Source organism: Neolamprologus brichardi, chromosome 17, assembly GCF_056152115.1.
Source record: "Neolamprologus brichardi isolate AB-2024 chromosome 17, ASM5615211v1, whole genome shotgun sequence".
In the NCBI taxonomy this organism is placed as follows: Eukaryota; Metazoa; Chordata; class Actinopteri; order Cichliformes; family Cichlidae; genus Neolamprologus; species Neolamprologus brichardi.
In genome coordinates, this window is record NC_142120.1 from 26,040,145 (window position 1) to 26,053,575 (window position 13,431).

Here is a 13,431-nt window from a genome sequence, read left to right on the forward strand (position 1 = left end):
GACCGTCTACTGGACGCCGTTAACGTGCCCACCTTCAAGGCCCTATATATATATGTGTGTGTTATGAGAGTGTAAGTAATGTGGATGTCTAAGTTGTGAGATAAAATTGAGGCACAGGTGGCCAGAAGAGGACAGGGGGGGAATGTCTCCCCTGCACCCTGGTGACACACCCGCACCCCAAGGCCCTACCTGTGTGGGTGGGTGTGGTGGAGCGGGAAGAGGGAGGTAGCCGGGGATGGGGAGGAAAAGAAGGGAGGGGAGGATGCCCCTCCCTAGGGCCAGCTCCCCCGCTGACCCCAGTAGGCACCCCCGTCCTCTGGTATCAAGGTACCAAAGGTACCAAACTGAAAACACTGGGTCAATGACCCAGGTACCCTAATACACTCAAGGAAAGATTCAGGATATTGTTTCGGAATATAGTTTCGCTCTGCTCCCCAGTTATAAGTTTGCCATTTTCCTCTGTCAAACAGCTCATGCTCAATCACTAACCCCACTTTCCCTGTGCTCTAGAGGCTCTGTGTCGTCCTGCCCTGGGAAACCACCAGCTCCCAAGTTTTCCCCAGTGACCCCTTTCCTGAGACCCTTCGTCACCCTGTAACATTCCCCTGTGTTGTATAAAGTTGTAAATAGTAGTTATCGCACTAACTGCAAATTCGTTTCACTGTACTTGAACCATGTTGTCGCTGGCCCTCCCTAGGGCCAGCTCCCCCGCTGACCCCAGTAGGCACCCCCATCCTCTGGTATCCACCAAGGCAAGGGAGCCCAGGCCCATCCAGACCGGGGCCTACGGCAGCAGCACCGCCAAGCCCCACAGGACCCGGAGCAGCCCACCCTACCCCACCGCAGAGGAAACTGTACCCACCCCAACATTCAATCATCTCCCAGACTACACAAGACAACAGACACCCAGGTTAAGTTTATTCTCCACCTCTCCTATGTCTCTCCCCCACCTGCAGAGTGGACTCCTGCAAGGATGGAGCAACCTCCCTGCCGGTTCTTGTGACATGATATGTACTACTATGTGATCGATACACATTTAGGAAGCTTGTTTCTAATCTTATCAACCACTCCAAACCCTTTAGACATTATAAAACGAAACAAATAGTTAGTGCCTGTTAGAACCACTAAAGATCCGAGGACAACATAATTGAAACCTGATAACTAGAAAAAAAGATTACATTCGTTTAAAAAGAATATATAATTCAACACATCCCCCTTCCTTTTCAATTATCAAAATTTGTATATCTATTAGGGAAATGTACTAGAAGTTAGAAAAGCCAGCAAAAAACATTAACTTTCTTAATAATGAAATATTGTTGAATAGTGTGAAATATATCATTTCATTAAAGAAACTTTGAAATATCTTATAGGTACGGTAATTCATGTAGAAAAACAATTGGTTGCATTAATAGTTTTATTAGGGTGAAGAGAGTAAAAGTCTACATTCAGGGGAAACCAGAGTATCTCATCTTAAATAACATATGGTTAATATATTCTGTAATTTTATAAATGTTAAAAGTGGGGCCATGTGTTACCATCAATATGATTGAGAAAATTCAAGAAAATAAGTGACAGTCGGGACAATCATAACATTATACAAAACAAATATACTGCCATAGCTTTCTTTATTCCCCTTGCCATCAATGGGATATTTCCAAAGCAAAAAAACAAATCCCATCATACTGTCTGTTGAAAACTTGATCATGGTCATAGTTGTAATCCTTTGGCTTGTTTTTTTTGGTGTATTTACAGTGACTACTTTTAGAAATGCTGTCATTGAATCACATATAACAAAAATCCCAAGTAACTAGTTTGGTTGTCTATTTCTGTATGTATATTTCTGTTCCTATTATTGCACACTATTACATTTTTTCAAGACATTTGCATAATGAGTTTAATAAATAGATAAATATATTTGTGGGTAAATATTAAATAGATATTACACTTTATAAGTCACAAGGGTAATTGTTTGTTAAATAGTTATCCATGCTAAGGTTTACCCAGACCCTTTTACATACATCTGAAGTGAATGAAACTTAAATGCCAACTAAACAGGAAAAGAAGAAGTAAACAGTGACATAAAAAAAAAAAAAATCTTCCTTTCACAGTTTTAGTGTTTTTATGGGGTTTCCATCCATGATTTACCATTTAATAGATGGTAAAGACAAAGAGTGCCACTAATAGAGGGATTACATTCATTCTGACCGAAGATGCGTGACTCTTTGTCGTTGTGGATGATATAGCTGTTGTAGGTTTTTTAGTGGTTGTTGTTGCAGCTGTTGTCATAGTTGGAGCAGCTGTTGGTAGTGGTGGAGCTGCAGTTACTGTTGTTGTAGCAGCAGTTGTTGTGGTTGGAGCAACTGTTGTTGTTGTTGTAGCAGCAGTTGTAGTGGTTCGAGCAGTTGTTGTTGTTGTAGCAGCTGTTATTGTGGTTGTTGCCACGGTAGTTGTGATTGAAGCAGCAGTTGTAGTGATTAGAGCAGCAGTTGTAGTGATTGTAGCAGCAGTTGTAGTGGTTCGAGCAGTTGTTGTTGGAGCGGCAGCTGTTGTTGTGGTTGTTGCCACGGTAGTTGTGATTGGTGCAGTTGTTGTTGTGGTTGGAGCGGCTGCTGTTGTTGCGGTTGGAGCGGCTGCTGTTGTTGTGGTTGGAGCAGCAGTTGTGGTTGAAGCAGCAGTTGTTGATGGAGCAGCAGAAGTTGTTGATGGAGCAGCAGCAGTTGTTGTTGTAAGAGCGGCTGCTGCTGTTGTGGTTGGAGCGGCTGCTGCTGTTGTGGTTGGAGCGGCTGCTGCTGTTGTGGTTGGAGCGGCTGCTGCTGTTGTGGTTGGAGCGGCTGCTGTTGTTGTGGTTGGAGCAGCAGTTGTTGTTGGAGCAGCAGAAGTTGTTGATGGAGCAGCAGCAGTTGTTGTTGTAAGAGCGGCTACTGCTGTTGTGGTTGTAGCGGCTGCTGCTGTTGTGGTTGGAGCGGCTTCTGCTGTTGTGGTTGGAGCAGCAGCAGTTGTTGTTGGAGCAGCAGATGTTGTGGTTGGAGCGGCTGCTGTTGTTGTGGTTGGAGCAGCAGTTGTTGTTGGAGCAGCAGAAGTTGTTGATGGAGAAGCAGCAGTTGTTGTAAGAGCGGCTGCTGCTGTTGTGGTTGGAGCGGCTGCTGCTGTTGTGGTTGGAGCGGCTGCTGCTGTTGTGGTTGGAGCGGCTTCTGCTGTTGTGGTTGGAGCAGCAGCAGTTGTTGATGGAGCAGCAGCAGTTGTTGTGGTTGGAGCAGCTGCTGTTGTGGTTGGAGCAGCTGCCGTTGTTGTGGTTGGAGCGGCTGCCGTTGTTGTGGTTGGAGCTGCTGTTGTTGTGGTTGGAGCGGCTGATGTTGATGTGGTTGGAGCGGCTGCTGTTGTTGTGGTTGGAGCGCCTGCTGTTGTTGTGGTTGGAGCGCCTGCTGTTGTTGTGGTTGGAGCAGCAGTTGTTGTTGGAGCAGCAGAAGTTGTTGATGGAGCAGCAGCAGTTGTTGTTGGAGCAGCTGCTGTTGTGGTTGGAGCAGCTGCTGCTGTTGTGGTTGGAGCAGCTAACGCTGTTGTGGTTGGAGCAGCTGCCGTTGTTGTGGTTGGAGCGGCTGCTGTTGTTGTGGTTGGAGCAGCAGTTGTTGTTGGAGCAGCAGAAGTTGTTGTTGTAAGAGCGGCTGCTGCTGTTGTGGTTGTAGCGGCTGCTGCTGTTGTGGTTGGAGCGGCTTCTGCTGTTGTGGTTGGAGCAGCAGCAGTTGTTGATGGAGCAGCAGCAGTTGTTGATGGAGCAGCAGCTGTTGTTGTTGTAAGAGAAGCAGTTGTTGTTGTAAGAGCGGCTGCTGCTGTTGTGGTTGGAGCGGCTGCTGCTGTTGTGGTTGGAGCGGCATCTGCTGTTGTGGTTGGAGCGGCTGCTGCTGTTGTGGTTGGAGCGGCTGCTGCAGTTGTTGATGGAGCGGCTGCTGCAGTTGTTGATGGAGCGGCTGCTCCAGTTGTTGATGGAGCAGCTGCTGTTGTGGTTGGAGCGGCTGTTGTTGTTGTTGGAGCAGCAGTTGTTGTGGTTGGAGCGGCTGCTGTTGTTGTGGTTGGAGCGGCTGCTGTTGTTGGAGCAGCAGTTGTTGTTGGAGCAGCAGAAGTTGTTGATGGAGAAGCAGCAGTTGTTGTAAGAGCGGCTTCTGCTGTTGTGGTTGGAGCAGCAGCAGTTGTTGATGGAGCAGCAGCAGTTGTTGTGGTTGGAGCAGCTGCTGTTGTGGTTGGAGCGGCTGCTGCTGTTGTGGTTGGAGCGGCTGCTGCAGTTGTTGATGGAGCGGCAGCTCCAGTTGTTGATGGAGCAGCTGCTGTTGTGGTTGGAGCGGCAGCTGCTGTTGTGGTTGGAGCGGCTGTTGTTGTTGTTGGAGCAGCAGTTGTTGTGGTTGGAGCGGCTGCTGTTGTTGTGGTTGGAGCAGCAGTTGTTGTTGGAGCAGCAGAAGTTGTTGATGGAGAAGCAGCAGTTGTTGTAAGAGCGGCTGCTGCTGTTGTGGTTGGAGCGGCTGCTGCTGTTGTGGTTGGAGCGGCTTCTGCTGTTGTGGTTGGAGCAGCAGCAGTTGTTGATGGAGCAGCAGCAGTTGTTGTGGTTGGAGCAGCTGCTGTTGTGGTTGGAGCAGCTGCCGTTGTTGTGGTTGGAGCGGCTGCTGTTGTGGTTGGAGCAGCTGCTGCTGTTGTGGTTGGAGCAGCTGCTGCTGTTGTGGTTGGAGCAGCTGCTGCTGTTGTGGTTGGAGCAGCTGCCGTTGTTGTGGTTGGAGCGGTTGCTGTTGTTGTGGTTGGAGCGGCTGCTGTTGTTGTGGTTGGAGCAGCAGTTGTAATTGGAGCAATAGAAGTTGTTGATGGAGCAGCAGCAGTTGTTGTTGTAAGAGCAGCAGTTGTTGTGGTTGGAGCGGCTGCTGCTGTTGTGGTTGGAGCGGCTGCTGTTGTTGTGGTTGGAGCAGCAGTTGTTGTTGGAGCAGCAGAAGTTGTTGTTGTAAGAGCGGCTGCTGCTGTTGTGGTTGGAGCGGCATCTGCTGTTGTGGTTGGAGCGGCTGCTGCTGTTGTGGTTGGAGCGGCTGCTGCAGTTGTTGATGGAGCGGCTGCTGCAGTTGTTGATGGAGCGGCTGCTCCAGTTGTTGATGGAGCAGCTGCTGTTGTGGTTGGAGCGGCTGTTGTTGTTGTTGGAGCAGCAGTTGTTGTGGTTGGAGCGGCTGCTGTTGTTGTGGTTGGAGCGGCTGCTGTTGTTGGAGCAGCAGTTGTTGTTGGAGCAGCAGAAGTTGTTGATGGAGAAGCAGCAGTTGTTGTAAGAGCGGCTTCTGCTGTTGTGGTTGGAGCAGCAGCAGTTGTTGATGGAGCAGCAGCAGTTGTTGTGGTTGGAGCAGCTGCTGTTGTGGTTGGAGCGGCTGCTGCTGTTGTGGTTGGAGCGGCTGCTGCTGTTGTGGTTGGAGCGGCATCTGCTGTTGTGGTTGGAGCGGCTGCTGCTGTTGTGGTTGGAGCGGCTGCTGCAGTTGTTGATAGAGCGGCAGCTCCAGTTGTTGATGGAGCAGCTGCTGTTGTGGTTGGAGCGGCAGCTGCTGTTGTGGTTGGAGCGGCTGTTGTTGTTGTTGGAGCAGCAGTTGTTGTGGTTGGAGCGGCTGCTGTTGTTGTGGTTGGAGCAGCAGTTGTTGTTGGAGCAGCAGAAGTTGTTGATGGAGAAGCAGCAGTTGTTGTAAGAGCGGCTGCTGCTGTTGTGGTTGGAGCGGCTGCTGCTGTTGTGGTTGGAGCGGCTTCTGCTGTTGTGGTTGGAGCAGCAGCAGTTGTTGATGGAGCAGCAGCAGTTGTTGTGGTTGGAGCAGCTGCTGTTGTGGTTGGAGCAGCTGCCGTTGTTGTGGTTGGAGCGGCTGCTGTTGTGGTTGGAGCAGCTGCTGCTGTTGTGGTTGGAGCAGCTGCTGCTGTTGTGGTTGGAGCAGCTGCTGCTGTTGTGGTTGGAGCAGCTGCCGTTGTTGTGGTTGGAGCGGTTGCTGTTGTTGTGGTTGGAGCGGCTGCTGTTGTTGTGGTTGGAGCAGCAGTTGTAATTGGAGCAATAGAAGTTGTTGATGGAGCAGCAGCAGTTGTTGTTGTAAGAGCAGCAGTTGTTGTGGTTGGAGCGGCTGCTGCTGTTGTGGTTGGAGCGGCTGCTGTTGTTGTGGTTGGAGCAGCAGTTGTTGTTGGAGCAGCAGAAGTTGTTGTTGTAAGAGCGGCTGCTGCTGTTGTGGTTGGAGCGGCTTCTGCTGTTGTGGTTGGAGCAGCAGCAGTTGTTGATGGAGCAGCAGCAGTTGTTGATGGAGCAGCAGCTGTTGTTGTTGTAAGAGAAGCAGTTGTTGTTGTAAGAGCGGCTGCTGCTGTTGTGGTTGGAGCCGCTGCTGCTGTTGTGGTTGGAGCGGCTTCTGCTGTTGTGGTTGGAGCGGCTGCTGCTGTTGTGGTTGGAGCGGCTGCTGCAGTTGTTGATGGAGCAGCTGCTGTTGTGGTTGGAGCGGCAGCTGCTGTTGTGGTTGGAGCGGCTGTTGTTGTTGTTGGAGCAGCAGTTGTTGAGGTTGGAGCGGCTGCTGTTGTTGTGGTTGGAGCAGCAGTTCTTGTTGGAGCAGCAGAAGTTGTTGATGGAGAAGCAGCAGTTGTTGTAAGAGCGGCTGCTGCTGTTGTGGTTGGAGCGGCTGCTGCTGTTGTGGTTGGAGCGGCTTCTGCTGTTGTGGTTGGAGCAGCAGCAGTTGTTGATGGAGCAGCAGCAGTTGTTGTGGTTGGAGCAGCTGCTGTTGTGGTTGGAGCAGCTGCCGTTGTTGTGGTTGGAGCAGCTGCCGTTGTTGTGGTTGGAGCGGCTGCCGTTGTTGTGGTTGGAGCAGCTGTTGTTGTGGTTGGAGCGGCTGCTGTTGATGTGGTTGGAGCGGCTGCTGTTGTTGTGGTTGGAGCGCCTGCTGTTGTTGTGGTTGGAGCGCCTGCTGTTGTTGTGGTTGGAGCAGCAGTTGTTGTTGGAGCAGCAGAAGTTGGTGATGGAGCAGCAGCAGTTGTTGTTGGAGCAGCTGCTGTTGTGGTTGGAGCAGCTGCTGCTGTTGTGGTTGGAGCAGCTGCTGCTGTTGTGGTTGGAGCAGCTAACATTGTTGTGGTTGGAGCAGCTGCCGTTGTTGTGGTTGGAGCAGCTGCTGTTGTGGCTTGAGCGGCTGTTGTTGTTGTTGAAGCAGCAGTTGTTGTGGTTGGAGCGGCTGCTGTTGTTGTGGTTTGAGCAACTGCTGCTGTTGTGGTTGGGGCAGCTGCTGCTGTTGTGGTTGGAGCAGCTGCTGTTGTGGTTAAAGCAGCTGCCGTTGTTGTGGTTGGAGCAGCTGCTGTTGTGGTTGGAGCGGCTGTTGTTGTGGTTGGAGCGGCTGTTGTTGTGGTTGGAGCAGCAGTTGTTGTGGTTGGAGCGGCTGCTGTTGTTGTGGTTGGAGCAACTGCTGTTGTTGTGGTTGGAGCAACTGTTGTTGGAGCAGCAGTTGTTGTGGTTTGAGTGGCTGTGGTTTTTGTTTGAGCAGCAGTTGTAGTGATTGGAGCAGCTGTTGTTGTTGTTGGAGCAGCAGTTGTAGTGGTTGCAGCAGCAGTTGTTGTGGTTGGAGCAGCTGTGGTTGTTATTGGAGCAGCTGTGGTTGTTATTGGAGCAGCTGTGGTTGTTATTGGAGCAGAAGTTGTTGTGGTTGGAGCAACTGTTGTTGTTGTTTGAGCACCAGTTGTTGTTGTTGTTGGTGCAACAGTTGTTGTGGTTGGAGTAGCAGTTGTTGTGGTTGAAGCAGCTGTTGTTGTGGTTGGAGCAGCTGCTGTAGTGGTTGGAGCAACTGTTGTTGTTGTTGGAGCAGCAGTTGTTGTTGTTGGAGCAACAGTTGTAGTGGTTGCTGCAGCAGTTGTTGTGGTTGGAGCAGATGTGGTTGTTATTGGAGAAGCTGTGGTGGTTTTTGGAGCAGCAGTTGTAGTGGTTGGAGCAACTGTTGTTGTTGTTGTTGGAGCAGCAGTTGTTGTGGTTGGAGCAGCAGTTGTTGTGGTTGGAGCAGCTGTGGTTGTTGTTGGAGCAGCAGTTGTTGTTGTTGGAGCAGCAGTTGTAGTTGTTGCTGCAGCAGTTGTTGTGGTTGGAGCAGATGTTGTTGTTATTGGAGAAGCTGTGGTGGTTTTTGGAGCAGCAGTTGTAGTGGTTGGAGCAACTGTTGTTGTTGTTGTTGGAGCAGCAGTTGTTGTGGGTGGAGCAGCAGTTGTTGTGGTTGGAGCAGCTGTGGTTGTTGTTGGAGCAGCAGTTGTTGTGGTTGGAGCAGCAGTTGTTGTGGTTGGAGTAGCAGTTGTTGTGGTTGGATCAGCTGTTGTTGTGGTCGGAGCAGCAGTTGTTGTGGTTTCAGCAGCTGTTGTTGTTGTTGGTGCCGCAGCTGTTGTTGTGGTTGAAGCAGCAGTTGTTGTGGTCGAAGCAGCAGTTGTTGTGGTTGCAGCTGTTGTTGTTGCTGGAGCAGCAGTTGTAGTGATCGGAGCAACTGTTGTTGTGGTTGGAGCAACTGTTGTTGTGGCTGGAGCAGCAGTTGTTGTGGTCGGAGCAGCAGTGGTTGTGGTTGGAGCAGCTGTTGTTGTGGTTGGAGCAGCAGTTGTTGTGGTTGGAACAACTGTTGTTGGAGCGGCAGTTGTTGTGGTTGGAGCGGCAGTGGTTGTTGTGTGAGCGGCTGTTGTGGTTGGAGCGGCTGTTGTTGTGGTTGGAGCAGCTGTTGTAGTGGTTGGAGCAGCAGTTGTTGTGGTTGGAGCAGCAGTTGTTGTGGTTGCAGCAGCTGTTGTTGTTGTTGGTGCTGCAGCTGTTTTTGGAGCAGCAGTTGTTGTGGTTGGATCAGCTGTTTCTGTGGTTGGAGCAGCAGTTGTTGGAGCGGCAGTTGTTGTGGTTGGAGCGGCAGTTGTTGTTGGAGCGGCTGTTGTTGTGGTTGGAGCAACTGTTGTTGTTGTTGGAGCAGCAGTTGTTGTTGTTGGAGCAGCAGTTGTTGTGGTTGCAGCAGCTGTTGTTGTTGTTGGTTCTGCAGCTTTTGTTGGAGCAGCAGTTGTTGTGGTTGGATCAGCTGTTGTTGTGGTTGGAGTAGCAGTTGTTGTGGTTGGAGCAGTTGTGGTTGTTGTTTGAGCAACTGTTGTTGTGGTTGGAGCAGCAGTTGATGTGGTTGGAGCAGCTGTTGTTGTGGTTGGAGCAGCAGTGGTTGTGGTTGGAGCAGCTGTGGTTGTGGTTGGAGCAGCAGTTGTTGTGGTTGGAGCAGCTGTTGTTGTGGTTGGAGCAGCAGTTGTAGTGGTTGGAGCAGCAGTTGTTGTGGTTGGAACTGCAGTTGTAGTGGTTGGAGCAGCAGTTGTAGTGGCTGGAGTAGCTGTTGTTGTTGTGGTTGGAGCAGCTGTTGTGGTTGGGTTGGCTGTGGTTGTGGTTGGTGCTGCAGTGGTCAAGGGTGAATTACAGATTGGTCCTTTTGTTATGGTACCAACGCTCTGCATGAAAGGTAGAGATTTCAAGCTTGAGGCAGCTGCACACAGGTTTGTAGATGCACATCCGTTAGCTGGGAAAGTGTTGGTGCCGGCGGTCACTGCAGATGAAAAATGTTTATTGTCATGACATATCATATTTAAAGCATTAGTTAAGACATCTTAAAAATGAGTTTGCTGATATCAGGTGTTTAATCCTCCCAATTCTTTTATTCTTTGGGCTGAAGGAAGGACAATACTTGGTGTATAAATGCTCAATCAACAACCTTTTATTCCATACAATTCAAAACTTTATGAGCACAAACCATCTGGATGGGGAGACATGCATGCAGAGCGGCACAACAAATCTCAAAATGGTGGAGCGTTACCCAAAGCTTTTATAGCCTCTGTTGACCCCCACCTAGTCGTAAAAAGCCTAAACTTACATACCCTCTAACTCTCAGTGAGCCTGTGTTATGACCTTGGCTCCCTGTCTTTCTGACATAGAGAAAGGTGGGCATAGAACTTCTGTGGAATGTGGTCTGTCTCCTCCACTATCAGAAAACAAGGCCCTCTGCACACAATATTCTCTTCTTAACTCGATCCCCTCCAGTTTGCCTACAGGCCAAACAGATCTACAGACGACGCAATAGCAATTGCATTCCACACTGCCGTCTTGCACTTGGACCAGAAAAACACATATGTGCGGATGCTGTTCATAGACTATAGCTCTGCCTTCAACACCATCATACCATCCATCCAGACTCATCGTGAAACTCCGTAATCTGAACATCAGCTCCTCCCTGTGCAGCTGGATCCTGGACTTCCTGACAGACAGACCTCAGGTGGTTCAGATCAGCAACATCACCTAATCCACACTCACACTCAGCACAGGTGCCACCCAGGGATGCGTGCTTAGCCCCCTGCTTACACCCTGTTCACCAACACACAGCTCCAACACCATCATCAAATTTGCAGACGACACCACCATCATTGGCTGCATTTCTGATGGAGATTAGAAAGCATACAGGGCAGGGGTGAGAGCCCTGACATCATGGTGCCATGACAACAACCTCCTGCTTAACGTCAGCAAAACCAAGGAGCTCATTGTGGATTACAGGAGACTACAGAGAAGAAGGCACACGCCCATTCACATCGAAGGAGCAGAGGTGGAGAGAGTCAAGCTTCTTCAGATTCCTAGGCATCTACATTTGCAAGGATCTGATTTGGTCACACCATGTTGGTGTGATCACAAAAGCAGCAAGACAGCGGCTCTTCTTCCTCTGGCGCCTGAGAAGATTTGGCATGAACTCCAGAATACTTACAAACTTCTACTGATGCACCATTGAAAGTATTCTGACCAGCTGCATCACCACCTGGTATGGCAGATGTAACACTCCCGACCGCAAAGCTCTGCTGAGGGTGGGGAGATCGGCACAGCGCATCACCAGGACTGAGCTGCATGCTTTGCAGGATCTAAATAGATAGCCCTGCATAAGGAAGACGCAGCGGATACTCTGATTCCAAGCACCCCAGCCTTTTCACACTCCTGCTGTCCGGCAGATGGTTCAGGAGCATTCAGAACCGCACTAGCAGACACAGGGATAGTTTTTACCCACAAGCCATCAGGCTTTTGAACTGCTGACATTCTTACACCAGCTGTCGTCATGGTGTAAGGCCAATAACCTCCTCCTCAACACTTCAAAAACCAAAGAACTCATAATATACTTCAGAAGGAAAAAGGCAGAGACCCAACCACTATTCGTTAATGGGGACTGTGTAGAAAGGGTGGCAACCTTCCGCTTCCTGGGAGTCAACATAGAGGAGAACCTTTCCTGGAGCGTGAACACCTCCGAGCTGCTGAGAAAGGCCCAACAGAAACTGTACTTCCTGAGAATTCTCAGGAGGAATAACATCATACAGAGATTGCTGGTGTCCTTCTACAGAGCCACCATTGAGAGTGTTCTAACCTATTGCATATGCATCTGGTACACTAGCTGCACAGTGGCTCAGAGGAAAGCACTCCAAGGGATCATTAACACCGCCCAAAAGATCACTGGCTGCCCTCTCCCCACACTGGAAGATCTACACCCGCTGTCTTAAAAAAGCCCAAAACATCATAAAAGATACCTCACATCCTGGCCACTCCCTGTTTGAACTGTTGCCCTCAGGCAGACGGTACAGAGCAATCAGTGTAAGGACTAATAGACTCAAACAGCTTTTATCCAACTGCAATAACACATCTGAATACTGCTACCAAAAAATGTCCATCACACCACTCGTGTTTTAATCTATGCGCTGACTGAAGCATGTATGTGGAAATGTATGTGAATGTTTGTTGATACCTCTTATTAGTACTTTAAGTATTCTATTTATTTTATTATTGAATTTTATTGTTTTATTTATATTTTGATATTGTTATGGGTGATGCCTTGATTGGGAACCATTTTTAATTTCATTGTACCTGTGACAATGACAATAAAGATTCTGATTCTGACCATTACACGCTCCCTACAATTACTAGACTTTACACACTGCCACTTTATATCCTCACTGCGTACTTTTTGCACAACTCTAAATACGAAACTAAATTCTGAACAACTGTCTCAAATTCTATTAATATTAATACTTTAGTTTTTTGTTATTTGTTATCTTTATTATTATCATTATTATAATCATTGCTGTTGTTGTGGTTATTTTCTTTTTAAATATAACTGCAGACTTATATATGTTCATATAAAGCTGAAGAGCACGAACCAAAGAATTTCACTACGGGTAAATGTGGCTACACTGTTTATATGTACATGACAATAAAACTTGAAACTCAGACAGCAGTTTTACAGTTAGCCTTTTTTGTGCTCTCTAACTGTTGTGCGCAACACTGATAATGCATGAGGTTAATTTGATGTTCAGAATCTTTCATGTTGACATGTGAACTCCAAAAAATGTATAAAAAAATATGTGGTTTGAATTTATTTTAGGTATAAAAGCCAATTTAAAGATGATCTTTGTTAAAGTATACATGATGAAGACTCACTCATTGATTGAAAGCATTGGTCCTCCACTCCCTGACACTGTAATGGAGTGTCGCACAGAGGGGTGGAACAAACGTTACAGAGTCGGCCATTACTTGACTGAGGAGCAGGAGCTGTAAAAGAAAAGAGCATCATTTCATTTCAGAACTGAGAACATTTCAGCAAATATCAGAATATTGTTTCTTGTTCTGTCTTTAATAAAACACTTATAGATTTGTACTTACCAGCCAGAGTTGCTGAGTTGCAGTTATCTGTGTTGCAGCACGTGGCAGATGCAAGAGCACTTTGAACACCCAGGTCAACTGAAAATGTCTGAGAGCCCGTAGCTGGACACAGGGAGGAAGATGCACATGCCTTGTAGATTTGTGTTGCCGTAATTCCAGATGAAGTAGCTGCAAATTCAAAGTGTATTTTATTAATGTTGATGGAAAGTACACATAATTTCAAAGTCATTGAAATTTACTCAAGTTTATCACATAATATGAAGAGAAGATTACCTAAAATAGTAGCTGTAACACACATGGTGTCTGAAGAACATGGAAGTAGTTCTGTGCTTGAACACATCTTATCTGTGCAGGTTTGACACTGAAGGGCTCCAGCTGCAATCAGGAGAGAAACAATAAAAGGATTGAAGTTATAATGATAAATGAAAGGTTTTAAAATACCCCAGCATACTAGCATAATTAAAGAATCTTTAGCTCTTTGATTTCTTTACACTGTTACACAGATTGATGAAATGCAGTTAATCTCTTTAACATGTGTATAAATATTTTTAATAAAGTCGACATGAAACACTACATTAAAGTTAATTCAAGGTTAATCTATTAAGGATAATTTACACCATGCTGTACACCTGCTCTAAAAACCTTCCAACATTTAACAGTTTGTAAAACTATATTTAAAATGTTATCATTTTTATGGCATGTGTAGCACCACCTACTGTGAGAAAAGAATCTGACCACTAGATGCGATC

At 47.8% G+C, this 13,431-nt stretch overlaps 1 protein-coding gene across 1 annotated transcript; it reads right to left on the reverse strand.

Moving 5' to 3' along the window:
- Positions 1-2,148: 2,148 nt before the first annotated feature.
- Positions 2,149-11,092, reverse strand: LOC148097956 (uncharacterized). Its single transcript, XM_087831081.1, has 12 exons — positions 10,940-11,092; positions 10,785-10,839; positions 10,176-10,357; positions 10,046-10,104; positions 6,716-7,781; positions 5,644-6,193; positions 5,126-5,303; positions 3,996-4,804; positions 3,213-3,779; positions 2,886-3,092; positions 2,326-2,414; positions 2,149-2,220 (listed from the first exon to the last, which is right to left on the reverse strand). Exons 1-12 carry the CDS (start codon positions 11,090-11,092, stop codon positions 2,149-2,151), a joined length of 3,987 nt encoding a protein of 1,328 aa, XP_087687207.1.
- Positions 11,093-13,431: the final 2,339 nt, after the last annotated feature.

What these genes read in the sequence shown, in the direction of transcription:
- LOC148097956 (XM_087831081.1), bottom strand. Translation starts at nt 11,092, where the DNA reads ATGACGACAGCTGGTGTAAGAATGTCAGCAGTTCAAAAGCCTGATGGC. An exon ending in ACCAGGTGGTGATGCAGCTG is followed by an intron (nt 10,358 to 10,784) that starts GTCAGAATACTT and finishes GTTGGTGAACAG; the next exon opens with GGTGTAAGCAGGGGGCTAAG. An exon ending in ACGATGAGTCTGGATGGATG is followed by an intron (nt 10,105 to 10,175) that starts GTATGATGGTGT and finishes TTCTGGTCCAAG; the next exon opens with TGCAAGACGGCAGTGTGGAA.